The sequence below is a fragment of the Hippocampus guttulatus genome, chromosome 5, assembly GCF_054856545.1.
Source record: "Hippocampus guttulatus isolate MCC_2025c chromosome 5, RoL_Hgut_1.0, whole genome shotgun sequence".
Lineage (NCBI taxonomy): Eukaryota > Metazoa > Chordata > Actinopteri > Syngnathiformes > Syngnathidae > Hippocampus > Hippocampus guttulatus.
In genome coordinates this window covers 665,022-690,621 of record NC_141265.1, presented here as the reverse complement: position 1 = coordinate 690,621, position 25,600 = coordinate 665,022, and the positions used below count along the sequence as shown (strand labels likewise).

General features: G+C 50.9%; 3 protein-coding genes across 7 annotated transcripts; all 3 read right to left on the bottom strand.

The window, feature by feature from the left end:
* Positions 1 to 951: 951 nt before the first annotated feature.
* On the bottom strand, positions 952 to 7,825 carry sncaip (synuclein, alpha interacting protein). 2 transcript variants are annotated; one of them, XM_086111082.1, is made up of 13 exons: positions 7,686 to 7,825; positions 6,008 to 6,087; positions 5,633 to 5,705; positions 5,195 to 5,473; positions 4,678 to 4,904; positions 4,335 to 4,533; positions 3,912 to 4,147; positions 3,661 to 3,840; positions 3,476 to 3,589; positions 3,279 to 3,404; positions 2,953 to 3,122; positions 2,815 to 2,868; positions 952 to 2,739 (listed from the first exon to the last, which is right to left on the bottom strand). In XM_086111082.1, the coding sequence occupies exons 2-13, from the start codon at positions 6,062 to 6,064 to the stop codon at positions 1,968 to 1,970; spliced, it is 2,487 nt and encodes an 828-aa protein (XP_085967208.1). In that variant the 5' UTR covers positions 6,065 to 6,087; positions 7,686 to 7,825; the 3' UTR covers positions 952 to 1,967. The 2 variants fall into 2 exon arrangements, with proteins under 2 accessions (XP_085967208.1, XP_085967209.1); XM_086111083.1 differs by having other exon boundaries at positions 6,008 to 6,100; positions 7,686 to 7,756.
* An 805-nt stretch (positions 7,826 to 8,630) lies between these two features.
* lox (lysyl oxidase) lies at positions 8,631 to 13,794 on the bottom strand. The gene is made up of 6 exons (XM_086111143.1): positions 11,401 to 13,794; positions 10,509 to 10,617; positions 9,813 to 9,944; positions 9,539 to 9,695; positions 9,371 to 9,466; positions 8,631 to 9,058 (listed from the first exon to the last, which is right to left on the bottom strand). Exons 1-6 carry the CDS (start codon positions 11,912 to 11,914, stop codon positions 8,939 to 8,941), a joined length of 1,128 nt encoding a protein of 375 aa, XP_085967269.1. The 5' UTR covers positions 11,915 to 13,794; the 3' UTR covers positions 8,631 to 8,938.
* A 160-nt stretch (positions 13,795 to 13,954) lies between these two features.
* ddr2l (discoidin domain receptor family, member 2, like) lies at positions 13,955 to 25,559 on the bottom strand. Of its 4 annotated transcripts, none has more exons than XM_086111076.1 (18): positions 25,344 to 25,559; positions 22,803 to 22,917; positions 22,557 to 22,659; positions 22,395 to 22,470; positions 21,871 to 22,020; positions 21,482 to 21,626; positions 21,304 to 21,413; positions 21,019 to 21,204; positions 20,076 to 20,322; positions 19,939 to 20,004; positions 19,716 to 19,858; positions 19,356 to 19,452; positions 19,046 to 19,162; positions 18,148 to 18,556; positions 17,088 to 17,285; positions 16,326 to 16,560; positions 16,028 to 16,177; positions 13,955 to 15,939 (listed from the first exon to the last, which is right to left on the bottom strand). In XM_086111076.1, exons 2-18 carry the CDS (start codon positions 22,873 to 22,875, stop codon positions 15,805 to 15,807), a joined length of 2,640 nt encoding a protein of 879 aa, XP_085967202.1. In that variant the 5' UTR covers positions 22,876 to 22,917; positions 25,344 to 25,559; the 3' UTR covers positions 13,955 to 15,804. The 4 variants fall into 4 exon arrangements, with proteins under 4 accessions (XP_085967202.1, XP_085967204.1, XP_085967201.1 ...); XM_086111078.1 differs by having other exon boundaries at positions 22,815 to 22,917; XM_086111075.1 differs by having other exon boundaries at positions 22,803 to 22,898.
* Between the last annotated feature and the right edge of the window lie 41 nt (positions 25,560 to 25,600).

Genomic DNA, 25,600 nt, shown 5'->3' with positions numbered 1-25,600 from the left:
GGTAAATCCAGTGTGGCTCCAAACACCAAATCGGTCCGTTGCGAGCAATCGGCATTCCCAGCAGTACAATTGGCAGAGTTTCTCAGATGCTTGTGAGCCACGGGTACCGTTCATAATTGCTCGTCTGAAAAATGACGGACAAAGCCTTTTCCTTGCTGGGGCAGGAATTAGGCGACCTCTTCGCACAATATCCAGCTTTTCGTGGAAGGTCCGTCTTGAGAATTGTGTGGAAAGTAGTTCTGCAACCAGATCAACGTCTTCTTCTTCGGCCATTTTGGGTTAAAATGCAGTGATAGCTCCCTCTAGCAGGCGCTAATCTAATCACCGCGCACGTCCAGTCTCGACGTAAGGCATTCGAGCTGGCCCCGGTGCGCAGACTCGTGATCTGATTGGCTATTGCAACCTGACTGGGCCCGTTCATTTCCAGCGCACAGGGGCCTGCTCTGTTTAATCTGAAGGCCCGAGCAAGTTTAATTTACCTGGCAACACAAGCTATCTGAAATATGATCGGTTAAAATCTCTACCATAATAAATTATAAATTATTTATCGAGTGGCCTTCAATGTTATTTAAAATAACTAAGTGGAAATAATATGACGTAAAGAATACAGAGAATAATTTTGTTTACATATTTATGAAAATAAAATAATGAATAAAATTGATGTTATTGTATGAATGTTTAGGCCAGCAGAGAAGGCCTTGCTGGCCCCGAGGGTCCGCCACTGGTTAAACACTTGCAGTAACGCAGACTAAAATGCTACCGACTGGGATATGCTATATGCTATGACAAGAAAAGAAAAAAAACAGCTACGAATTAAATGTGAACTTAAATAATGGGAATGGGTCACCCAAGCTAAATGTCAACACTAACTTACCGGCATGATACCAACAAGATAACGTGGCGAGCTGCCAGCCTGATAATGTAAAACGATTTGCAATAAAAGAGAATAAGTCATGAGAAATCAAAATAAACCTTTAATGTACTTTTGGTATTAAAAAAAAGCACTAGCATTTGCTGCAACATTTCACCTCATTTGCTTCATTTTGATGACCTCAAAACACTTGCGTGACATCTATTCATTTTGTCATACAACCAGTGAGCCATTATCATCGGCGGCACTCATTTGGGTTTACTGCTGCCCCCTAGCGGACTGGCTGCTTTGGAGAAATCATGTAGTGAGTGCGACGGCCACAAGGCGGCGCACGATGTAGACAGGTGTTGTGACAGCCTCGTTTCAAGTTGTGTCCAAAAATATACTGTATGTAATGAGGACATCAGGAATAAAGTGTTGTCACCATGGCAACAGATCAAGCAGAGACCTACCTTAGTTTTTAAATACCAAAACGGGTGACATCGAGGGAAATACATTTTGTTATAGTGACATAACATGATGTGTTTTTCTTGAAATAGTTGAAAGAAGATGTCAAACAAAATGGCACTCTGGTCAGAAGAACCTGGTTGAAATGAAATGAAAAATAAGTGATGTCATGTGACAGCCTGCTTCAAATGTTTATAAAAAAAAGCAGAGGTGAGGAATAATGTGTTGTCGTGGCAACAGGTCAAATAACACCTTAGTTTAAAATTGAGTTCAATCAAATGTCGCAAGTGAATAAAGTGTTGACAGAGATGGATCACGTGACATCTGATTTAAATAACGGTGTGTTTTTTTTTAAATGAGGTTAAAAAATACTGTTTAAAGTTGTGCTGAAAAAAAAAAGACATCATGATGAAGAGTATTGTTGGAATGTTGAAGGACAGCCTGGTTCAAAACAATTTCTGTGGGCCAACTGTTGCTATAACGACAGCCCGGTTAAAAAAAAAAAGTTGTTTTAAAATGGCATCCTGAATAGTATTGTCACAGCAATAGATGTTGCCAGCCAGCTTTAAATAAAGTTGTGTTTTAAAAAAGGGTGACATCATGAAACAAGTGTGTGATTATTAAAAAAAAAAAAAAAAAAAAAAAGTGTTCACACATTGGTGCTTTTGTTCTTGTTCTTGTGCTGGTTGTGTGACGTGTTGTGCGCGTTGTTGTTGTTGTTGTTGTTGTTTGCGTTTCCACTGAGCGTCTCCATGATGGACCTGAGCGCCCCGAAAGGCCTCTTGGCCTCTGAGCTTCCCGTAGGCGCGGCCTCCTTGGTGGCGGCGGCCGGCGCCCTGCTAGGCTCCGCCTCCTGGTGCAGCTGCTCATTGAAAGTGACCCTGAGCTTGAGGCTGTGCGCCGTTTTCCTGCGCGACGACGGAGACTTCAGGGCGCTCTTGGGGCTGGTGGCCGCCACCTTGGGGGGGCCGGCGGCATCCGCGTCGTCGGCCGCCTCGCAGGGGCCGAAGGCCGCGCCGTTGACCGCCTTGGATATCGGCTTCCTGTCGGCCGTGGGGAGGTGCTTCGTCATGACCAGGTGGAGGTGCTTGGAGGCGGGCTCCTCATTGTTGATGGGCAGGTGCGCGGGCCTATCGGGTTTGGGAGGGGCGTCGGAATCCGATTCGCTCAGCGAACGTTGCATCATCTGCTTCAAACGAGCCAGCTTCTGCTCCCGCTTCTCCGTCGCCGCCAGGGCGGCGCTTCGACGGGCGCCCTCCCGGCCCGAACCCCCCGCCGCCGCCGCCGCCGCCACCTTGGAGACATCGCAGGCGTCTTTCCGCAGCCCCGCCTCCTGACGCACCAGCCAATCGCCATCCGGGGACGTCCCCTCCACACTCAGCATCATCTCAGGCCACGCCTCCATGCCGGACGGATGACCGCTGAGGATGAGACACATCGGCTGTACGCGCTACGCTTGATGCGCCGGTGTGTGTGTGTGTGTGTGTACGAGATACCTGGTGTCAAGTTTGAGTAGTTGTTTCTGTAGTGTTGCCTTCTCAGCTGCTTGTCTGCAAAACACACACACACATTTGGTCAGTGAGTTTCATTAGCCGCGAGTTGCGTGGCAAATCGTGTTTCCCCCCCGCACTGACTCGGTGAGCTGCTTGGTCAGCTTGACCACCTGCGACGCTAAGGACATGCACGTTTCCACGACGACCAGGTAGCGAGCGCACGGGCTGTGACCTTGACGCTCCGCCAGCTGCGAAGGTCGCTCACCCTGCTGGTTCAACACCGTCACGTTGGAGCCGTACTCCACCAGCGTCTAACCGCACACACACACACACACACGCGCGCGCTCATCAAGGAGGCCGCCGCTACTTTGGAGCGGGGGTGCCGTGTCGTCTGGGCCTCAAGATCTCTCCCCCCTCCTCGCCCACATCTGATTGAAAGGCTCAGCCCGAAAAGTATGCGCGAGTACCTGAATACAGGTGAGATGCCCGTACTGCGCGGCCACGTGGACGCCCGTGTTGCCGTTGTGGTCCGCCTCATCCAGAGAGATGGCCTGCTCCTGCATAAACTGGAGCAGCCACAGCAACACCTTCTCCTGCGCGCACCGACGCAAAATCGGTAAATATGGAGGCTCGGCGGGGAAGCCAGCGACGGCGAGCGCCTTACCTGCCCGTGGCGAGCGGCGTAGTGGATCAAGCTGGGGTGCTCCCTGGTGCAGCTCAGCTCGGCGATGGCCTCCGTCTCGCTCACCATCCAACGCACGCACTCCAGGTGGCCGTTCTACACAGCGCGCGGCGAACCGCGACCATTAACGCACGCGTCAAAGCACAAGACGGCCGCCCCGGACCGACCTTGACGGCGAGGCCGGCGGGCGTGAGCTGCATGCGGTTGCGCTCGTTCAGCCCGTCCTCTCCCATCAGAGACGTGAGATGCTGGAGACACTCGGCGTGGCCCTGAGACGCCGACACGTGCAGGAGGTTGTTGCCCGCCTCGTCGCGGATCAGCGAAAGGTTGTCGGCGGCCAGGTGGGGCTGACGGCGAAAGGACGGCGCGTCAGCGCGACGCCGGCACGAGGCGACGACAATGAAGACGAGCGGCTCACCAGAAGCGAGATTTGACCTTCCCTGACGATGTTGATGATGTTGTGCTGCTTCTTGACTTCCTCGTCCGCCTCCGCTGCCGCCGCCGCCGCCGCCCTTCCTCCTCCTCCTGCGGGGCTCCACAGCTTGGCGGCGTCCTGCTTGGCCAGCAGGGGAAACAAGACGCCGGCGCCCCCCGCCGGAGGCTCCGGGCCCGGCCTCTGCGCTTCGGGATACACCCTGGCCGACAGCAGCTTGTCTGGGTCAATTGATCATCACGTTGATTATGAGCACGCCGGTACGTACAAAAAAATAAAATAAAATAAAAGCTTTCTTCTCCATCCTTCTCTTCAGAAATGACTTGTACATATATACAAAGCCAATTGCAATGACTTTTGTGTTAAACATCAATAAGACAATAGTTTGAAACCCGATTTGGTTCGGACCTCCGTCGGGGAAGGAAGAGAGCGACGAGGAGCCGCTGAGCAGCGAGGAGGAAGAGGAGAGCGCCGCCTCCTGATAATGATGAAGATGAGGATGCTGGAAGCCTCCGGAGGACTGAGAGCGAGGAAGGTGCTGCGGGTCCGGATCCAGGGACTTGGACTTCCTCAGGTCCGACCACTTCAAGGGGGACGGGACGCACATCTGCCGAAGGGCGAGGAGAAGGAAAAGGAGGAAGAAGAGGACCGGTTGAGGTTGAGGTTGAGGTTGAGCCCCCCCCCGCTATCACATGACCGGCCGAAGCGTGCGCACGCGTGCGCCGACGTGGGAGCGTGCGCGTGCGTCCACCTGCGCCGGCGTGTTCTTGCCGCCGTCATCCTCCTTCTTGTTTTGCCTTTGTGGTCTCTCCAGCGTGGCCGCGCCCGCCGCCGGCCGTTTGTCCAGCGCCCTCGGCAGCGTCGACATCTGCTGGCCGGACGACTTGATGAACGGCACGTCCAGGATCTCGTCCATGTCCAAGTCGTAGTGCTCCAGCTCCCCCAGGACACCCGCGTTGCCCCCCTGGTTCGCACCCGCTGGGGAAACAACATGTCAAGAGAGACCGTTCCGGGGGAAAAATCGTTCACTGGTACTTTTGATGCTCAAATTTTTCCGAACAAGCAAGCTTCAGATGCGGTGCGTGCGTGCGTGCGTGTGTGCGGGAAAGTAGCACTTGTTTGTGGGTTCAGAATGAGCCTAACATTTAAGCTAGTATCTGTTAGCACGTCTATGGCATTTGGCTTTACACGTTAGCATGAAGCGAGCAACGGTTTGTTAAGCGCGACGCAGTTTTGGAGTTTCAACGCCAGGTTCTCGTTTGACTTACCCAAACCCGAAGCGGCAGCGTCCACCATTTTGCCTCCCGCCACATCAGAAGGCAACCCGTGGTCCTTAGCGGCCGGCCCGGCCCCCCCCGCTCCTCGCTCCCGGTCTTGGACCTTGGCGTCCCAGCCCGGAGGCTCCTCTCTGGTCTCGGGGTGATGCTTGAGAGGAGAAACCCGCTTCACGGGACGGAACTTACTGTGCGCCTCAGTCGCGCCCGCGGGTTTGATTCCCACCATTCCCGCGTGGGACGCCGCGCCGCGACTCCAGTTGATGGGCGGCGCTGCGGGAAAGCGCCGGGATGCCGAGAAACGAGGGGCGGACGAAGAGGACGGGAGACAACGGGGAAGGGGTAGCGATCGATGAGAGGCACGCCGAGCTTATATCCAGTTCACGTTAGCTTAGCCGTAGACGGCCAGCTAACACGCTCAGCGATAGTTACCGGCTCTCTCCTCCGCCTGAGCGTCGTTCCGTCTGGACAATTCCGGAATGTTCTTCAGAGATGAGACGGAATACTGAAAGAACACAACAAGGTGATCAAATCTTGAGCCCAAACGGGCCATTTCATCGGCTGATTCTTGCAAAATACCCAAATGTTGCCTGCAACGAGTCTCTTTATTGTTGGGGAGGACTAAAAGAGAAGTCATTTGATTGATTAAATCCTTTTCAAATTATTCAGCCAACTAATGGCTTGTGGGAATTTTACTTTACCCAATATTGTAATCGCTCTCCCGAAATCCATACGGGTCGGGTCCTAATAACAAGACCGCAAAAAGCAGGACGAGGCTTGGCAAGTGCGCGCGCGCGCGCTACTGACCACGGCGTCGTCCGAGAAGTCGATCTCATCCAAGTCCAAGTATTCAGGAACCTCCATCTTCACACCTCATCACTTCCACCCTGCACACAACATCTTCAGAATTCATCACGAAAACACAACAAAGGGGGGGGAAAAAAATGTCGGTTTGAAAAAGTCAAGCTTTCAATACCGCTAATACCGCTTGTCACTTGTAAGAGCTGCTCTTCGAATTTTTTAGGGGACTTCGAAGTAGGCCACAAACTAAGACCAGCCGCCTCATTACAGTTAATTGCCCCTAATGAGCTTTTTTTTTTTGACCTCTCGCGCTCATTCTCAGCGAGCAGAGAGGGCAGGGGTGAGTAGTTACGCAGAGTAGACGAGGCGAGAGGGGACAAAACCAAAAGGACACGATATAAACACAGATGCCACAGATAATGTGCATTGTCCTAAAGAAAAAAAGGGGGGGGGGATGGTGCCAGCGGGTACTGGTTAGCCCCGAGGAGAACATGAGTAGCCCGGCGTTTGCACTAAATATCGCTCACCAGTGATGGGACACCGTGACTTACTAAGAACTCCACCATTTTTTTTCCTCTAGCAAATGTTCTGTATTTTGTTCAAAAATAAGAGATCGTGTTCAATGGGGGAAATGCTGTTAACATGAATATTTTTAAAAAGGGAATTTTGGAGCGGCACTTTCAAGACCGTCATCCTGCGATATTTTTGCCCATGCTGATCAGAAGCTCATTTCGACCCACGCCTGATTTCTATCGCGCTTTCAGCTGTTGTGAAAGCGCTTTACAAAATCAACAGAGTCATGAGCATCTCCACCTCCTGAATGCAAGCACATTCCCTAATCACTTGCGAGTCCGTGACCATCATCGCAAGCTCATCACTCGCAACATCGTGCTAATTCCCTGGCGAGCAGACAAAAGTCAAAGTGATGTTGCGGTAAGGTTCTTCGTGCTTTAGGTCCTGCACCGGGACCGAGTAAGCAATACTCTACTCAACTGTATTTATAGAGAGCACTTTGTAACAACCGCCCGCTGTATCCAAAAACATTCCACAAACAGCAAAGTCAACAAATCAAATTTGGAATTATAGCTCTCAAACGAAACAGGCATCATTATCCTCTATTTTGCGCACCATTAAAAACTCGACAAATATAGAAAGAAAGCTTTTAGGGGTTTTTTTTAAGTTAGTCCTTGAAGGCAACACTTGGCTTGACGTGCTGCCTTCAGGGACAGTCCGAAAACATCAGACTTCATACTGGACAGACAGAAATCTTAAATTTAACTATTAAAAAAAATATATTTTCCAACACGTACATAATTATCAGAATTCGAGTTTAGGAGATACATAGGGTGCAACACATTGAGAGAAAATTGTCTTTAGGAGATTGAATTTAAATGACACTGCTATTTTTAATACGTATTTTCATGACTTTTGACCTTCGTGGCGTATTTAACGTGATTATTAAAAAGCGAGTTTGTTGTGCTCTTTTAATCGGCTTAATCCAGGTTAATTTGCAAAGCAAGCAGGCTAATTAGCATCCAGCGACGCTAACCGATGACCCCCTCAGCTAGCCTGCTAATTTACAAGCTAGCCGGACAGCTGGAAAAAGAGGCGACAGGAGAAAGTGGAGGCGGGGAAAAAAGTAAGACTTTATAAACGTGCGCAGACGCTAAAGTGTATACATTACCTGGTCGGATGGGCGTGTTGAAAGCAGATAAGATGACGGGACGCTTCAAATGCAAATCTTGTGTTTTTTCCCCTTTTTCTCCCCCCCCCCCTTTTTTTTTCTTCCAGCAAAAGCTGGTCGATGCGAGCAGCACAAAGACTTTGACATCTGTCCTCATCGAGAGACGTGGAAGCGAGAGATCACTCTTCAGTTTTTACCCCCGCCGTTTACGTTCACTTGCCGAGCGCCGGTTTAAGTGTTCAAGTTGACGAAATTCATCTCTTTTCACTGTAAAGCATGTTTAGAAGATGTCAAAAGGCGAATTGGCTGCCTCTTTGCACGACAACGTGACTGGCCGTTGTTTCGTTGTGGATGTTGGCTACAAAACAGTAACGGTAAAATAATACAAAATGTAAAATCATGTTTTTGTATCAATTTACGTTTAAAACTAATCTCACAATAATCTAATAAAGTACTTTAGATCGATTTTTGAAATTATTTTAACTAGTTTTAGAGCTACATTGTAGCGTTCGCAGATTTGTCCGAGAAGCGCCCTTCTTTCGAAGAGACGATCTTTGAGGTGGGATTCCGTTAGATGGGTTTATTCCCTTTAGAAAGAACAAAACTGTTCCGGTTAGCACGTGGAAAATCGTGACTCGTTTATTTAAGTAGAGTATAGTTGTGTCGTTCAATGCGAGCAATAGTTTAATGCGAGTGATTTGAATTGAACGTGTTTGATGCGACGTGCCGGTTGGACTAGTGTCCTGCTGTAAAATTGCGTGATTATAATTATACTTCTAGCTTTATGCAAGTATAATCAAGTTTCTGAAACTATAATTAAACTACATAATGACAGCCTGTCTGCGGCGAAGGCTCTGTGCGCTTATTTCACACAAAAACGCGGCAGCAGCGCCCCCTAGGAGTCCACGTGGAAAACGACACTGCCACGAGGCGAGCAAAATCAGACGGCGTTGGTGACGTCATCACAACCGAGGATTCCAGAAGCGTGCCGTCAAGTTTATTTCATGGTGGCATTTAAAATTCGAGTTAAATACACGGTACACGTTGGCGTTTTTCATATGAAATGTGCAAGTCCACCGTCGATGTTTGAAAAATCATCCAAGTGTTCAATCTCAGTTTCTGAAAGGAAGGTTAACTGCTTTTTACACTTGTATGGCAGCAAATGTTTCAGACGGCACAAAGGAAGGAAACTACGGTGGATCGAAATGCACTGGACAACATCCAAAATGCGCGGATGACGTGTTGCTCCTCCGTCACGCTGTGGTCTTGCATGACGACATGTGGGCGGCGTTTCCCGTGAAGTGAACATCACAGTGGACCACGTTGTTGGCGAAGTTCGATTCCTGAATTTTCTGTTTGGGATTGACGGTCACCTGACAACCCCACAAAAAAAAAAAGAAAGAAACAGTCAACAAAAGTAGCCAATTGCTAATGTCAATAGCTCAAGCTAAAGTGACATCGATTTGGTGCTATTGTTTTGACGGTTTTCTGTTCAGAGTGATTGACTTCCTTTTATGTAAATGGTTTGATAGGCGTGATGTCTGAATAAATAACAGTTTGTCCTGAAAGTACTCTCCAAATAAAAGTGACTCGAGTTCACGTCTGCATTTTTAAAAACATTCAAAAGCGGAGGAGATTGGGCAAAAACCAGATGAAATGGCGCCGGCGTGAGAAGGACTGCCGACCTGAAGTTTGTATTTGCCCGGAGCCACGTCGGTGATGTCGATCCATTGACAGTCGATGTCGGCGTTGTACGTGTCGTAGCAGCCCGGACTCAAACCCTGAAGGGATGAACGGCGGGCGGGTCAGGCTCCACGCTGAGCAAAAGGAGGGGGGGTAGACGAGGCGTTGACCTGCGCGTGCGAGGTGCAGGCGTATCTGCGGTAGTAGCCCGCCTCGCAGGACGTGTCCTCCAGACAGAAGCTGACCTTGTGGCCTTCCGCCACCGCCTCGTTGCTCTCGGCGTCCAGCAGCTCGTACTGACTGAAATCGTCCATGCTGTGAAAGTGACTGAGGCGCCACAGAGCAGATTGGAAGAGGCTACTCTGCCCTAGAAGACTCAACCGACACCCGCTCCTTGACCCCCCCCCCCCCCCTGCGCCCTCAAGGGGGCTCCTGTGTTCTTACTTGTGACAGCTGTGCCACTCCCAGGAGTACGGAGCTTTGCTGGGCAGGAAGTCGGCGGTTCCCTGGTTCTTCACACGCTGAGGGAACCTCAGCAGAACTCTCACGTCGTAATCTCCGGCGGACCTCGCGGAACTCGACACCGACAAGACAAGCTCACCGTCAGCTCTTGGGCCGGAGTGAGGTGCGTTCAAAGTAGATTCAAACCGGATTCGAGTCGAGCCAAGTGAAGGAAAGTCAATTTTGCAGCGGAAGCATTTATATGGGGTTTGATTTGGATTCAGACTGGATTTGTACCCGATGAAAATGATTTTAAATGAATCCAAGTCGATTTGCAGCAGGTGAAACTGATTTAGAATACCGACAAATTGGATGTCGCTCGACAGTATTTCACGTCATTGAAGTACCGCTAGATTTAGCTTTAAAGTAGATTGAAGGTTTCTTTCTTCCCGGTGAATTTAAAATAGTTTGAAACCGGATTCAAGCAAAGTCAAACTCGATTCAATTGATTTCGATTGGATGGCAGTTGATTGTGGCCGAATGAAACCCGTTTAGTGTCAATCGGGCCGCAAGTAACCGCATTTGGACTGGATTGAAGGAGATCCGAATTCCAAATCGATTTAGCGGGTTTGAAGTGGGATGAAAGTAGTTTGAAACTGGATTCCGGAAGTGCTTGGTGTCGCGGGTGGTGCGTCTCACGAGGCGAGGCAGTTCTCCTCAGCCGCGCAGCGTAAACTGTACATGGGAACTCTGTGGACGTACGAGCCCACTTGGATGTGGTACGCATCGGGAACCAGATCGGGAAGACCTGAGGGTGGTGACATCATCACAATGACATCATCGTTACATAGTCACATCGTTTTGCTCTTCTGGTACAACAAATAGGTGCGTTAACTACAATAGTCTCCCAAAAAAGCCCCCACATCATGATCACGGTCGCTTTGATCGAGTTCTGATCCAATGAAGCCTTCTTGGTCCGGTCGAAGCGGGTTCATTTGGGTTCACTTCGGTTTGCTTCACTTTGTTTCGTCACACTGCGTTCGGGCCAGTTCTGTGTAGTTTGCTTCAGTGTGGTACAGCGCGATTCCCTTTTTTGTTTTCAATTCAGCCCATTTTAGTTCAGTTTGGTTCACTTCAGTTTTGTTGATTTGGGTCCATTTAGTTTGGTTCGATTCCGTATTCGCTTCATTCGGGTTTACTTTTGTTCATTTCGGTATTGAGTTCAGATCCGTTCGGTTCTGCTCTCCGCATTTTTGGGGGGCGGGGCGGAGGGGGCGTAGGATACAGCTTATTTTACTCAACTGAACGCAACTCAACTGAATGGCGCCGATCCAAACTCAAACCAAACCACACCGACTTTGCCCGTGGCGACATTTCAGCATTACTAAAAGCAAGAGTGTTAACAGCCACGAGGGGCACATTTGCATATAGCAGATATGCACACGTGCAGGTTTGTGGCAATACAAGCTGCAGTATGCCCTCTTGTGGACTGGAGGTCTCTTCGCAGCAAGGATAGTCTTTTTTTTTTTTTTTTTTTAACAACCTTTCCGAGTCATAGTGATTAGTTTTATATAAAGAAGACATTTCTCACCGTTCTGGTGGTACCTGGTTCCGTAGCCGTGCCAGTGTCGGGTCCATGCCCTGGGTCTGTAATAGGAGTTGTAGTAGTTGTAGTACGGGTAGTAGTTGGATGCCTTGTACGGGTTGTATGGGTCATCGCCGGCCATTCTTTCCTCTCCAGAATCTGGTCTCAGTTCCGCCCCCGGTGGAGGTCGCCGACGGGTTTTTGCTCGCAACTGTGCGCCGGCATTCGCCGCCGGCATTCGCGGTTCAACTGGGATGGCGGCAGAGGTCTCGTTAGCTGCGGCAAGCGGCGGCGCGTCGCTGCCGGACGCGCTCCCGCTCCGGGCCGGAGGCTGGAAGCGGGAGCCCCGACTCAGGATGCTGAAGACGCGCCCGTTGTGGCGCCAAGTCAAGCCCCGCGTCAGCCCCCCTGCCGCCGCCCGTGCCGCATGCTGCTTCTGCCGAGCGCCGCTGCCGCTTCCACTTCCTGTCAGTAGAGAACAGCAGAAGAACACAAAGACGCCTACGGGAACGTACTTCATCTTCTACTTGGTTTCCTCCTCTTGTGCCGCGGTAGGCATGAGGTCTGAGGAGCGTGCGAGCGCGCGCGCGTGCGCGCGTCGTAGGGGAGGAGTTACCTCAACTTCCATGAAACAAGACGACAAGAAATTGCACAATAACTGTAGAATAATAATATAAAACGGAGGTGGAAGTCAGTCACATATGCGAGTTTTAAAGCCTCTGTAAAGTGAACACAAATGTTTTTTTAAATTTGACACGCGACCCTGCCAAATTTGAGTGATTAAAAAAGTACGTCAAGTGAGGTCACAATCACAATCAGGAAAATGAGGGCCACACAAGCCTACGTCGAATGGCAAAAAATATCTCCTAGGCTATCTTTGACTTTGTATGCCGCGACCAGAGTTGCTAGCCACCAGTTAGCTCGCAAGCTAACAGGTTGCCGGGGCTCCTTCTGGCCGGCGGACTCGTCCGCGGCTTCGCCGCCTTCCTTGGAAATTTAAGTAACGGCTGTTCTGTAAATTGGAAGAGCAATGCTGAAGATGTGCTTTCGGCTTTCGGGGTGTAGGCACTGCTAGCTCACTAACCGTTTGTCGTCGTTATAGAGCGCCACAGGAGAAGAAGCGGCACATTAGCATGCGCCTGTCATGCTCATAACAGGCATGCTAATGTCATTTTGTCATTCTGTAATTTTGCTTGTACTGTGGGTGACGTTCGTATTTTGTTGAACGATCGCCTCGTTTTAGTGGTCAGTCGAAGACAAACTGGACCGGTATGGAACCGGTATAAAATCATTTCCCATTCCCCGGTAACAAAACATCCCAGTGCCGTGATGGCGATGCATCCTTCCTGAAGTGCAAATACTCCCAATTTTTTTTTTGTCAGGGCGTTGCAATGCGGCTGCACACGTTGCACGTGCCGCGAGCCCCCACTGATGCAAACCGAAGCTGAAGAGGCAAGCGGCAGGAGCGGCGGCAGTAAAATCACGGGGGGGATCAGGCTTTCTTTCCCAATTTTCCACACACTGTGCAGTAATCATCTGCTCCTCCTGGTGGGCGAGGAGTCACTGGACGACAACAAGAATGATGATGAAAACGGCTTCTTGTCATGGGGTGTGCGTGGACAAAGAAACCGCAAGAATGACAGCCCCCCCCACCACCACCACCACCCACCCAAGGAGAGAAATGAAAGGAGGTGATCAATGTTTTCATCCTCAGGTACAGTATGTCGGCAAGTAACTTTCCTTTCCTCGGCTCCCAATTTCCTTTTTACGAGTGGGGGCGGGGGGGGGGGACTTCTGATCTGTGACACCCCCCCGCCCCCACACACACACAAACAATCATGCCCCTTAACTGTTAGCGCAGGATGCTTTAAAAGTAAAGATGAAATTGAAGCACTTTTTTCCACCCACTGGCACACTGTAAAACACACATGCGGGCACATGTGTACGCACGCACCCACACACACATTGAACACCCACACGTGCATACTTATTACCATTAGTTGCGCACAAAAATATATGCAACATTTTTGTACATACACACACACACAAAGAAATACAGATATACATACATATGCATATCCGTACATGCATATGTACAGTATATAGACACATATCCATAACATACACATGTACAGTCGTGATAATCCTAAAACTTCCCGATGGCGTTAAGATTTGACAGTTCACAGGGTGCATTTGTGAGCTAGCGTTAGCCGCCAGCAGCACACGCTCTGAAAGCCGCCAAGTTTAACGAGCGTCTGGTGAACATGAAAGGCTGAGTGGCTTGTCCAATAAGAAGCAGGTGTGCGGCGCCGTAATGAGGGGGCCCGGCGGGGCCCCCTCCCCCCCCCCCCAGTGTGCCAGGCATGCTAACATCAAACAATAGTCTACGTCAATTTGCTACGTGAAGGAAAACTCGTTACAAGCCACGACAGCTGCTAAAATACGCGTTGAAGACGAACGACGCTGTCACTACAGCGTTCGGCCAACGACACAACCGAGTGACAGCGACGTCATGAAAACACAAATATGGACATGTAGGAAACGAGGCAAACTGCCGGTGGGCGGGGCCACTCGTTTATTTAAGAAGGAAACAAAGAGGGCGGATTACAAAGCTTGTGGTCATATTTTAAGTGTTCTATGTACAAAAAAATGCGGACCACGTGACATAAAGCTGGAAATAATCGAAATAGTTAAAAGACAACAAAAAATACTCTGTGTTGACGGGCCGTCTCTCATCACTTCTTGTTGGCATTCACTCGGCTACGCGCACTCGCTTAAGCAAAGCATTCTGGGAGATGGACTTTGACTTAAGTGGTTTCCTTGCTTCTTGACATTTAGCGTGTAGCTTAAAACGTAGCCTCGTTTCGTGAACCAGTGGCATAGCAAAACTGGGGTTGCAAACACACACGTCAAAATAAGACAAAAGCGTGAAGAAATGAAAGAGCAAAAAAAAAATACAAATAAAAACAAACAATTGGATTTTTTTTTCCAACGTCTCGATGATTGTGACGATTAAACGTTAAATAAATGTGTGAACATATTTACGGCACAATGACAAAAAGATATGAAAAAGGCCCACAAAAGGCTGAAATAATATCTTCGTCAGCAAGCTAGCAGCAGTTTTGCCACTACAGCTGACGCGACTAAGAACTTTTTCCTTTTTTTTTTTTGTGGTAACAAACTCCAGTAGTCGACTCTTTGAGCTTAAAGTGGACGCTGACAACTTTTTGTTTTTTGAATACTGTGGACGTGCGCATAACTTTAACAAGCTAGTTGGTTAAACTCTGAAACAAAAAGAAGACAAAACGTAAAACTTGACACACATTGAATTTGTCATGACTATCAAGTGCGCTGTGACGGTAGCCGCCGGCGTGCGCGCTTAGCGTGGAGTCAAAAGAACAACAGGTTAGCGCGACATGAGGTTTGTCCCAATGATCAAACTCACCACTACGCCGGGATAGCGAGGGTGGTAGAAATCACCTCGCATTGATTTTGTGGTTACTAAGCAGCAGGCTATGAAGCTAGTCACACACCTGAGCTGGCACGTAAGCAATGAAATGATGTCAAAGAAGAACAAAAAGTCACATCACGCTAACGCTAACACTAGCAATGAAGCTAGCCGCTATCCTGAGTGACTGCGTTCATTGGGGGAAAACAATTTGTCTCTGCTCAGACGTGAGCTGTGAAGCGAACCGCTAGCCTGCGCCAAGAAATGGAGTCACTTACCATTTGTGTCACACTAAATTTGTCAATGCTGATAAGCTACCCGCCAGCCGCAGCTAGCAATCGCACGAGGAAACGGAACTAAAAACAACAAAAGGTTGTTGAATTTGTCAGCTCACGAATAAGTTAGTGGCACCTTTGCTTCACGATTGTGTCAAGCGCGTGACATTTTTGTGTTTTGAGCTCACCGACGATCAAATTTGCCAAGCACGCAAACATCCGTCGTCGCGTGTTCGACGTACGTCCGACACGCCAAGAAAGATAAGAGAAAGCGGAATGTGTTGCAACAAGGCGGGTCACGCGATGCAATGATGACACAACAACAACAACAAAGTGATCAAATCGAACTTAAAACTTTGACCCTCATCTGAGCTCCAGTGTGCTAAAAACACAAACAGGAAGTACGACTACAACGGGCGGGAAGCGCATTCACACATACGTGGACACACACACACACACAGTGCTTTCTTTAAATGAAGAAGGACCACAGGGATGAGAAGATAGTTTGTGAAGGCCAAAAAGGCAAAAAAAAAAAAAAAAAAAAAAGAATAAAAAGTGATGACAGTTTTGAATAAAGTAAATTGCAAAAGTTTGAAATGTGTTCTCTCCAGACTGTTTGATTGCATTAGTGTCCTCTTGCCTTGGGGGGGTGGGGGGGGTGGGGGGTCCTCCCGGTCCCGGTGCCGGTCACTGCCTGACGTGGGGCCTGAGGGCCTGGTAGAGCCCCTCGAAAGAGGGTCTGTCCGGGATGTCGCGCCTCCAGCAACGCATCATCAGCTCAAAGAGGGAGGGAGGGCAGAGAGGAGGAGCATACAGGAACACCTATCGTGAGAGGGGGTGGGGGGGGGGGGGGGGGGTCAGGTCAGGAGTCAGCCCGGTCGGCCGTTCGGCGGGCTGCCATTGCGCTGACCTGTCTGCCCTGGTTCCTGAAGAACTCTCCAGTGTTGGCTATGACCTGTTGGTCCGTCAGCAGGCTGTAAGGTTGCTCTTTGCACAGCGTGAAGATCTCCCACAAGGTCACCCCGAACGCCCACACGTCGCTGGAGGTCGTGAACTTGCCCTGGGTCCAGGTCGCAAGAAGGTCACGCGGGGGCGGGGCATAGATGCAATTTGTTTGTTCTGATAACGCCACGCAAGACTTGGAACAACCCGAATTCACTAATATGTCACGTGGGGGTGTGTGTGTGGGGGGGGGGGGGGGCGCTCACCAGCAGGATGCTCTCCCAGGCCATCCAGCGGATGGGCAGCACGGCGCGGCCTTGGATGCGGTAGTAGTCGCTGCTGTAGAGGTTGCGGCTCATCCCGAAGTCGGCGATCTTGATGGTGAGGCGGCGGTCCAGCAGGCAGTTCCTGGTGGCCAGGTCGCGGTGCACAAAGTTCAGCGAGGCCAAGTAGCGCATGCCCGACGAGATCTGCGCCGACATGTGCAGCAGGTCGGCCGGGCTGCCGTTGGGGGGGGGGAAGGTGAGGTGGGTTAATCGGTTAACGTTTGCACTCCGTCGACGGACTCGCTCATCGGAAGGGCGGCTTCAAAGCATGAAGAAGGACCTCCGCCAGGTCGGGCCGCTCATTTCGTGATCGCATCTCCGCTTCGGTCTGCTGCAGACGTACGTTTGAATCGTTTCATCGATAAAAAGCAAAATAGAGGGAGGGGCATGCGCCCATCGTCAAATCTCCACTCGGTTCAAAGCACGGATGGAATTGGGCCATTTTTTTTTTTCACCGACTTCATTGTAATTGGTTTTCTCTTGAAATAGCGCCGTTTACCGTCATCGAGTAAGCGGAGCTGCACTTTTCGCCGCTCACTTCAGACAAGATTTGAAATGCCCGCACTTGGATCACGAGAATAATTCCTTCCATTCTGAAAATCAACATTTCCTTCATTCGGAGGTCAATTCAGCGCAACTCGTGAATCATTCATCCGTTTTCCCAAAAAAAAAAAACAAAAGCGGCCCGACGGAAAGGCTCACCTGACGGAGGGGATGTTGTTGGCGTGCGTGAGCGTGCTCTCCATCTCGCGCTGCGACAGGAACATGTTGAGGTCTCCGTTCTCCATGTACTCCGTCACCATGCAGAGCGGGTCGGACGTCACGCACACGCACAGCAGCCGGATGATGTTGCCGTCGTTCAGCCGCGACATGATCTTGATCTCCTTCAGGAAGTCGTTCCTGTTGGCCGCACGCGTCGGGGCCCGGAATCAGTCGCCGTTCGCGGGGCGGCGCTAAGCTAACCGGTCCAGGCCAACTGAAAACGACATTAGGTCGCGAACCTCGTTGCGAGCGCACGGGAATATTCATTTGTCGAATTTATCCAGGAGCAACTTTAGCAAGACGCGCGTCGCACGGGCTTCCGCTTTGCGAGGGCCGCCGGCCGATATTGGCTCCCTTAAATTCCGCACACATTTTTTTGGTGATAATTTCGTACACCAGACAAAGACATCCCAAACACCCGCGAAAAGAAATCTGCATTAAAAATGGCCACTTTTGCAGATTTTTCTCTCTGTACAAAACAAAGTATTGGACAGTCAAACGTTCTGCGCGCATTTCACACGTTAATTGTTTGTAAGCGTTATCGTCACCCAAACAGAAGCCGTCGTCTTCATTGTATCGTCTCCCGATTGTTATGATGCTGAAGATTAGTGAACGCCAACTCCTCTTCGATCCTGCTTTTTACACCTACGGGAAGCGTCGGCTGATTTCTACGATGGGCATCTTCGGCCGTGATGACCGGTGTAGATTGCGAGATGCTAAGTTTGTTCGTTTGGAAAAGGTCAACGCAGAAGGAGAGTATCCTTCAACGCTCTTTGTACGATAGTTTGGAATTTTTCCATTGCTCTTGCCCTCCCTCGGTATTTTTTTTTTTACCACAGTCTACTTCAATAAGAATGCATTGCCCATTCCATGTTTTTTTTTTTTGTTTGTTTGTAAAAGGTATACGAAACATTTTAAAACATTTTTTTTTTCAATATTAAAGACAAATGCGTCGTAGTGAGAGGTTCAAGACAACGGAAGTGCCCGATGACGGAAGTACCTGGCCTGGCTGGTGGCATCCGCCCGCAGTTGCTTGACCGCCACCAAAGCGGCCCGCCCGTCGCGGTCCCGCCCGGCCGCGTCGGCGCCTTCTTCCTCGTCCTCGTCCTCCTCCTCGTCTTCGCCGAGGAAGGCGGCCAGTCCCCGGGCCTCGCACAGGTGCACCTCGCCGAACTGCCCCTCGCCGAGCTTCTCGCGGAAGAGCAGCCGCTGGCGCGGGAACTCGGAAGCGGAGATGTCCTTGCGCGTCAGCGAGTCGACGGTGAGGGCGGGCACGGCGTACATGTTGCTGCCCGTCACCCCTTGCAGACGCACGACGTCCGTCTCGGCGTAGTGCGGCGCGTTGCTATGGAAACACTGGTGCGGGGTGCACTGCGTCACGTCGGGCTCGGCGTAGCCGCCGCCGCACGCTGCCCACGACAAAACATCGAAAAGGGCCGTCGGTATCGGAATCAAACGCGAACGTCGCCGCTTCTTTCTCAACTGTGTCACCTGCGGGGTGCGGCGGGCTGAGGTCATGTGACAGGAGGTCAGCGTTAGGAGACTGGAGAGGAAAAGGCGGGAAAAGAAGAAGAGAAAGAAGAAGGCGGCCGCGTTGGGAATCGGTGGCTCATTTCCCACCCGTACGGCGTTCCCCCGCTATATGCCGCCGAGCTCGGCCATGACCGTCGTCGCTTCCATTAGCCCCGCGATGGTCTTCCGGTAGCATTAAGCTAACCTTTTGATCTTGAAATATTTATATCCCCTCTCGAGTAAACTTCGACGGGCAGTGACGTGTCAACAACAGCTCGAGTCAAAACAAACAACCGAGCTCTCTTGTAACGGGGACGCACGCACGCGCGGCGGCGGACCGTTGCCCACACAGCCCAAGAAGTCAAGCGAAGGAGCACGCGGCTGACCTGAGGCTTCGGCGCTCTGCGAGAGTTCAGGCAGTTTGTTCCGGAGCGTCTCAGGGTTCTGGTACTGAGGATCCAACAGGAAGACTCGTTCGTAGTGAGGGTCCGACTGGGCCGGGCCTGGGGGGGGGGGGGGGGGGGGACAGGCGAGCGCACGTGGGAGCTTATTGGAACAGCTGAACTTTATTCCATCTGAAGCACTTTCAGTGGTTTACAATCTCAGGTCAAATCACATCTCAGGGGCTGGACTGTGGGCAGGGTTTAACGCAGCATACACTTGACACGATTCCCCCCCCCCCCCCCAGTGGCTTACCGGAGCGGGGGGGCACAGGCGGGGTCCGCAGGACGATGGTGTCGCTGCAGGACGACAGCCGCACCGTCACCTCCTCGCCCAGGATCCTGCGGGGAGCCTGCGGGAAGGCGGAACGACCGCAGACGTCGGCGATATCGTAGGCGGAAAACAGAGAGAGCGGGCCTTCCTTGAGCCCGACGCGAGGATACGCGGGCGTGGCCGCCACGTGCAATGCGGCAGATTTGCCCCCGCGGACTAATGCGAGTCGGTGGACTGAATTGCTATCGAGCGCGCCGAGGCAGTTAGCAATGAAATGTTAAGACGCTAACTCGGAAATATCTACTGCGGGTCTTTGAGCCCGTCACTTCTTATCCCGCTCACCTTCTCCAGAACTTTACACACGTACTGACACCACAGGATGAGGAAAATGACGATGACCAGCAGCAAGATGATGGTCACCAGGCAGCCAATCAGGACGGGCGCCTTGCTGTCGTCGGGCACCGCGCCGGCGGACGGCTCGGCGCCTGTCGGGAGATAACAAACGAGATGGCAGCCCGGCGGGAAAGGTGGCAATTCGGAGGGGGAAAGGCCGATCGGGGCATACCCGGTGTGGACGGAGCCGCGCTGGGATGGCCGACGGGCGGCGGAGTCGCCGACGTCGTTGCGTCTTCTGACGTGGGCCGCAGAATGACCGCGACGTGCGTATTTGCGCGTTGCCTTCGCAAAATGCGCGTTCGTTACCTGACTGGAAGGAAACCTCGCTGAACATCATCCAGGTGTCGGCGAAGGCGAAGCGGCAGCGCAGCGCCGAGGCGGCCCGGCGCTCCAGCGGCACGGTCACGTAGCGGGCGCTCGGGTTCCGGTCGTCCAGAACCGTACGGAACACCACGGGCTCCGCCTCCCACGCGGACGAGGGACGAGGCTTGAACCAGCACGACGCGGACGAGAAGATCTTCACACCCCGGGAAAACATGTTGTTGCTGTGGACCTGGCAGGAAGCCAAGAGGCAGGGTTTCAAAATAAGAGAGTGATCATCTTTTCTCACCCCCTTGCCCAAGAACATACACTGTGCGGTCTACCGTCACGTGAATGTGGAGAATGTTTGTCAAAGTAAGAGCGCCGGTGCACAAAGGAAGTCGGCGAGTTTTCAACATGAAGTGAGGTTTTACCAAAATAAGAGTGCTGGTGCACAAAGGAAGTAAACTCTCTGGTAAAAGAATTTGATCCAAAATACATTGAGCCAGCAGAAGAAACGGTTAAAGGGAGTGATGTTAAGGCACATCAGGAAATGGGCAAGAACATAAAGGCCTTTTTTGAAAGCGACACGCTGCACACAGGAAGGAGACTATCCACGGAGGCTTTCAAAATAAGAGCTATGCTCCACAGGAAATCATCGATCAGGCGAATGCTTATTTTCAAAATAGAAGCGTTGCGAAACAGAACTAGGTGCTTCTTTGTCAATACTAAAAATCATGAGTGGGTGAAGGTTTTTGAAAAACAAGTGACACCCCCAAAAACAAAATACCTTTAGAGGAGGCGGGTTTTTCAAAATAAAAGTGATACTAAACACAGGAACGGAAAAAAGTAAAGTACCGCTGAGTCAAATATAAGTTACGGGTTTTTCAAAGTCATGCACAGGGACGCGGGGACAGTAAAAAGGAAGGATTTCAAAGTTAGAGCAGACCTTCATTGAGGTGAAGTTCCTTTGTCGATCGAAGACAAAATCCATCTCCACGCTCTGGTCCGCTCCCATGGAGATGTTCCTCCAGCCCAAGTAGTCGTACCCTGGCCACGCAGGGTACTGACGCGTCAGTAGGAAGTCATCCAGACCGACCACGCCGTCCGTCAGCTGGCCCAGACCGCCGGACAACTTCCTGTCGGGACGAGAGCGCTCGGTCAAACGGAGCTATTCGCGCGCGACCGAGAACACGCCAGGATGGTGGGCGTTTTTTTTTTTTTTTGTTTTGACCGGCCTCTTTTGGCGGGTGCCGTCGTAGGTGGAGTCGTTGAGGATGGCGGTGGGAAGGCCGGGTTGCGGCATCAGCTGCCCCTCGGGAGCGCTGTACGAAATCAGACCGTCTGCGGGCGACGAACGCAAACGTCAGCAAGCGTCGACCGCAAGAAAGCTCCGTGTGGGCGCGGCTTACCTTCCCAGTGGCACCCGTACAGCTCCACCCGCATGCAAACGGTGGACAGCTCGGTGCGGGGAATCAAGCGCACCCAGCGCGTCACCACCGGAGGGTGAAGGTCGTTGATGATGGCCGCGTACGCGTTCTTGTTGCCTTCCATTACCTGCGCGGACACATGCGTCAGGCTCCGCCCACAACCAGGGCATGCCAGGAAGCGCTCGTGTTACTTCCTGCGGTGAACATGTGACTTGAGCACAGGCCTCGCGATTGTTTCTTATTCCTTCCTCGCGTCTATCACGCCGTCGCACACTTCCCGTTCGGCCTTTTGCGCTTCCTCGGCCCGCACAAATATTCGCACGCTTCACACACAAAGGCGCGCGTACGCACGCGCAGCCACAAATGCCCACCGTGCTTCCCAGACGGTTCTTCCACGACTTCCACATGACTCCGTCCCGACTGTAGTTGAGGCTGTACGCTCGCGCAAACTCGATGCCGTTGCGCGCGTAGCGTCCCTGAGTGGCCACCACCGTCAGGAAGGTCAGGCGGCGCAAGTCCACCTGAACACATATAGCATATATAGCATGACACGTGAAGGGCGGGGACGGGTTAGCATAAGAAAAGCAGGTTAAAATGAAGCCTCGGCTAAGCGCGAGGCACGCTAGCGAGTTAGCAACTTAGCATGAAGCACGTTAGCAATAGTGCTAGAAGGCATTTTTGTATGAAGCATGTTAGCATGTGAACATCTTCGCAGGTTAGCGTCAAGCGAGCATATTATCACTTCATCGACGTGAAGCTGCGTGCGCCAAAACTGTGAATTGAAACGTCATCCCGGCTGCGATGAAGCGGAAGCTTCAAACGTCGTCCGTCTCGTTTCCCGGCGCTCTTGAACGCGGCGCGCGCCACCGACGCAGAGAGAGAAAGGGAGTCCAACCTGAAGGAACTGCAAATCCAAAGCATCCAGTTGGCCTTCGGGGCACCAGGCGCCGTCGCCGTCCTCGCGGTTCAACCTGACACGAGCGGCAAACGCAACGGCAACTTTAAAATGCGCGTCCCCCCCCTTCGGAGTTTCAATCAGTGGGAGAAGAACGGTCACCTGGCGTACTGCGGTCCCGTGGTCTCGTGCCATTGGCTGGAGGCTGTGATGTCATCGTCCTTGATCCGCCCATCCTCCATGCCCAGGGCATAGCGACAGTGCGCTGGACACAAGAGGCGCGCACAAGCTGTCAATCTCCTTCCTTCCTTGCTCTTTTCTTTCATTCATTTGCCATCATTTTCTCTGTCTCTTTGCGTTCCCCCCCCCCCATCACTCTCTCTTTCGCATCTCAATGTATTCTCTCACCCGCTTTCGTACCTGGGTCGACTTGTGCCACGGCTGCTGCGGCGTGAAGGATGAGCAGCAGGAAGAGGTGCATGATGGGCCACACACACTACATCTCTGGGAACACGCAAGCACACTGCTCAGTTGATTAGAAACGCTTGCGCAACGTAACACCCAGCCCCCCCCCCCCCCCGACCCGAAAAAAAAATAAATCATAGCTAGACTAAATATTAGGGTCACTATGAACTTCCATTTCTGGATTTGGCCACCAAAAAAAAGCCTCTGGTAGGAGCCACAGGTACCAAAAACCCAGTTTATGGGACTTCAGGTCGAACTACAAGTACCTTAAAGTTGAGGCGGAAATGTAGCTGTAGTTCCAGGAAGTAAGCAGGAAGTGACTCCTCAACGTCACATGACGGCTAACGATGTGACGTTTACAAAATGCATCCTATAATATTCAAGACGAGGGGCATTTTGTTGATGGCTAGCGAGCCAGCGGGCTTCGCATTCGTGTCTGCCGTGAACAATCAAAACGCTCGCTCAGGTTGTGTCATGTCAACATGCCAAAGTTCCCAGGGTCCCTAAACACAACTGATGAGGTGTCACTTGATGGCTTGCTTGCTCTTTCACTTACCCCCACTTATTCTCCAAGCTTTCTCTCTTTCCTCTTCTAACTCTCCCCCCCCCCCCCCCCGGCCCCCTACTTCACTCACTTTCAACTTGACTCTATCTCCGCAGAGGAATGTCACATGTGTTTTGGGGAGTTAACGACTTGTGATTGACAATAGAGAAAGCTGCTGGCGTTCATCCGCATGCGTTTCCACACACACAAACGCCGCCAACAGCGTCATCCCAGGCAACCGAGGCGCCGTCATCGTCCAATGCAGGATTTCATGCAGGAGGAATGTCTCACGGCACGTCGCGACAAGCGTGTTGTGTCGTGTTTTGTCGGCGCGAGAGGAATGAGAGGAGCGCCTGAGTTGACATGTCGGAGGCGCGCACGCGTGACACACAACCAGTGGGCATGTGTGCACGGATTCGTGAATTTACTGTCCGTTTTCTTCAAAGCAGAGTTCCCCATATTTATTTTTAGAGATACACAACTGTTTTTGTTGTTGTCGTTTGCGAGCGTACATGAGCTTGCCATTCACTCCAAGACGGTCGGCTCCGGTTGATGAGTAGAACGTTCATAACAAAAATGAAAACAAATGTCATCTTTTACTTTCTATTCCTAACTTTGTAAAAGAGTCGTGTCGCTCTTTTCAATCTGCGCTGATGACAACAAGACGGTCGAAGACTTGAACGGAAGGGTAAAGTCAAGCGAGCGTGACGTCTTGATCGAGGCGTAGAAATCTGGGGAATTTATATCATATAATTTCAGCGGTGACCAGGGAGCATTAACCATAATGACAACAGATTTGAAGAAGAAAAAGAACTATTTGGGGAAATAATTGTTTCATGTTTGAAACACATCAGTTGCTAGTGTTTAAAACTTCCCTGAGTAATCTGGAAAAGAAAAAAAAAACATACAGGTAAATCTGATTTTTTTTTTCAACCGTTCTGATGAAATAAATGTTCTTCAGTCAGTTCTCAAGGTTTGCAAAGCTATGGGAATGTTGTTTTGATAGCATACAAAAGCCTGGGCAGATGTTAGCTTCTTATTGTTGTAAAACACACATGCACGCAAGCACATTCGTTTCCTTTGTGCAAAGCTCTTAGAACGAGAATTGTGCATAGAATTGGCATTTATAGTCAATAATGTATTTACTCAAGTCCATTTTAAGAGTCTGTACATTCTTTTGACCTGGAATTAAAGGGCGAGAATCACGACTTCTACTTTTACCAGCCTTGCTCCTACACGGGTACAGACTACGAGTACTTTTGTAACTTGGGTAGAAAACACAACTCCAAAGTAACACAAAGTATGTCATTTCTTTTCCTTGCGACTGTGCGAAATCTCAAAGTGGAACTTGGCAATACTAACTCCATGCTAACAAGTGTTCAGGGTAGACATATGCCATCTAGACGCTAGCGTGCAAATAACAATGCTGGACCACAATGAGTTTCGAAATAGGACACTAGCAATAATGCGAACATACTAACGCTACCGTGTGATGCTTTGCAATATGGCGCTAACAATAGAACACTAGCAATGAAAACGACACGAGTGATATACCGCAAACGGCATAACGTAGATGACGAGGGCAACGTAAAACTACTATTATTCTGTACTAAGTGGTACAAAAAAAGTGAGCACCGAGTTCACGACGTTGATGACGACGTGTTCGATGACAAAGATAAAATAAGGTGGATGCTAAGAGAGCTGGTAACTACTTGTCCTCCTTAAATCGCTGCTCTGGGACGTAACCTCTCAATCACACGGGCACGCGCGCGCTCAGGCGTGGACCTTCGCCAACTTCTGACACTCGTGCGTGCCGTTAAAGGATGACAAACGTCGGTGACGCCATGTGGGCTCATCTTTTAGTTTGACGTCATCACCTTTGTCGTTTTGTGTGTGCGCGCGCGCGTGTGTATATATATATATATGTGTTTGTTTTTTACCTGTCCGCGCTCGCCTCGCTCTGTTCGACGTGCGCGTACCCACCGCGGCCGCTTGCGTGAGCGTCGTCGTCGAGTACGTGGCGGCAGCCAAGTTCGACAGAGTTGAAGGAAAGTTGTGGTGTTCAAGTTTTAGGAGAGTTCGCTTGAAGTTCCCTTCCAAAGTATCATGGAGGACAGACGGCTAGAGGAGAGAAGGAAAAAAAAAAAAACATGGGCGGAAAGATTGCAACCGCAGTGACGTCACGACGTCACGTGAC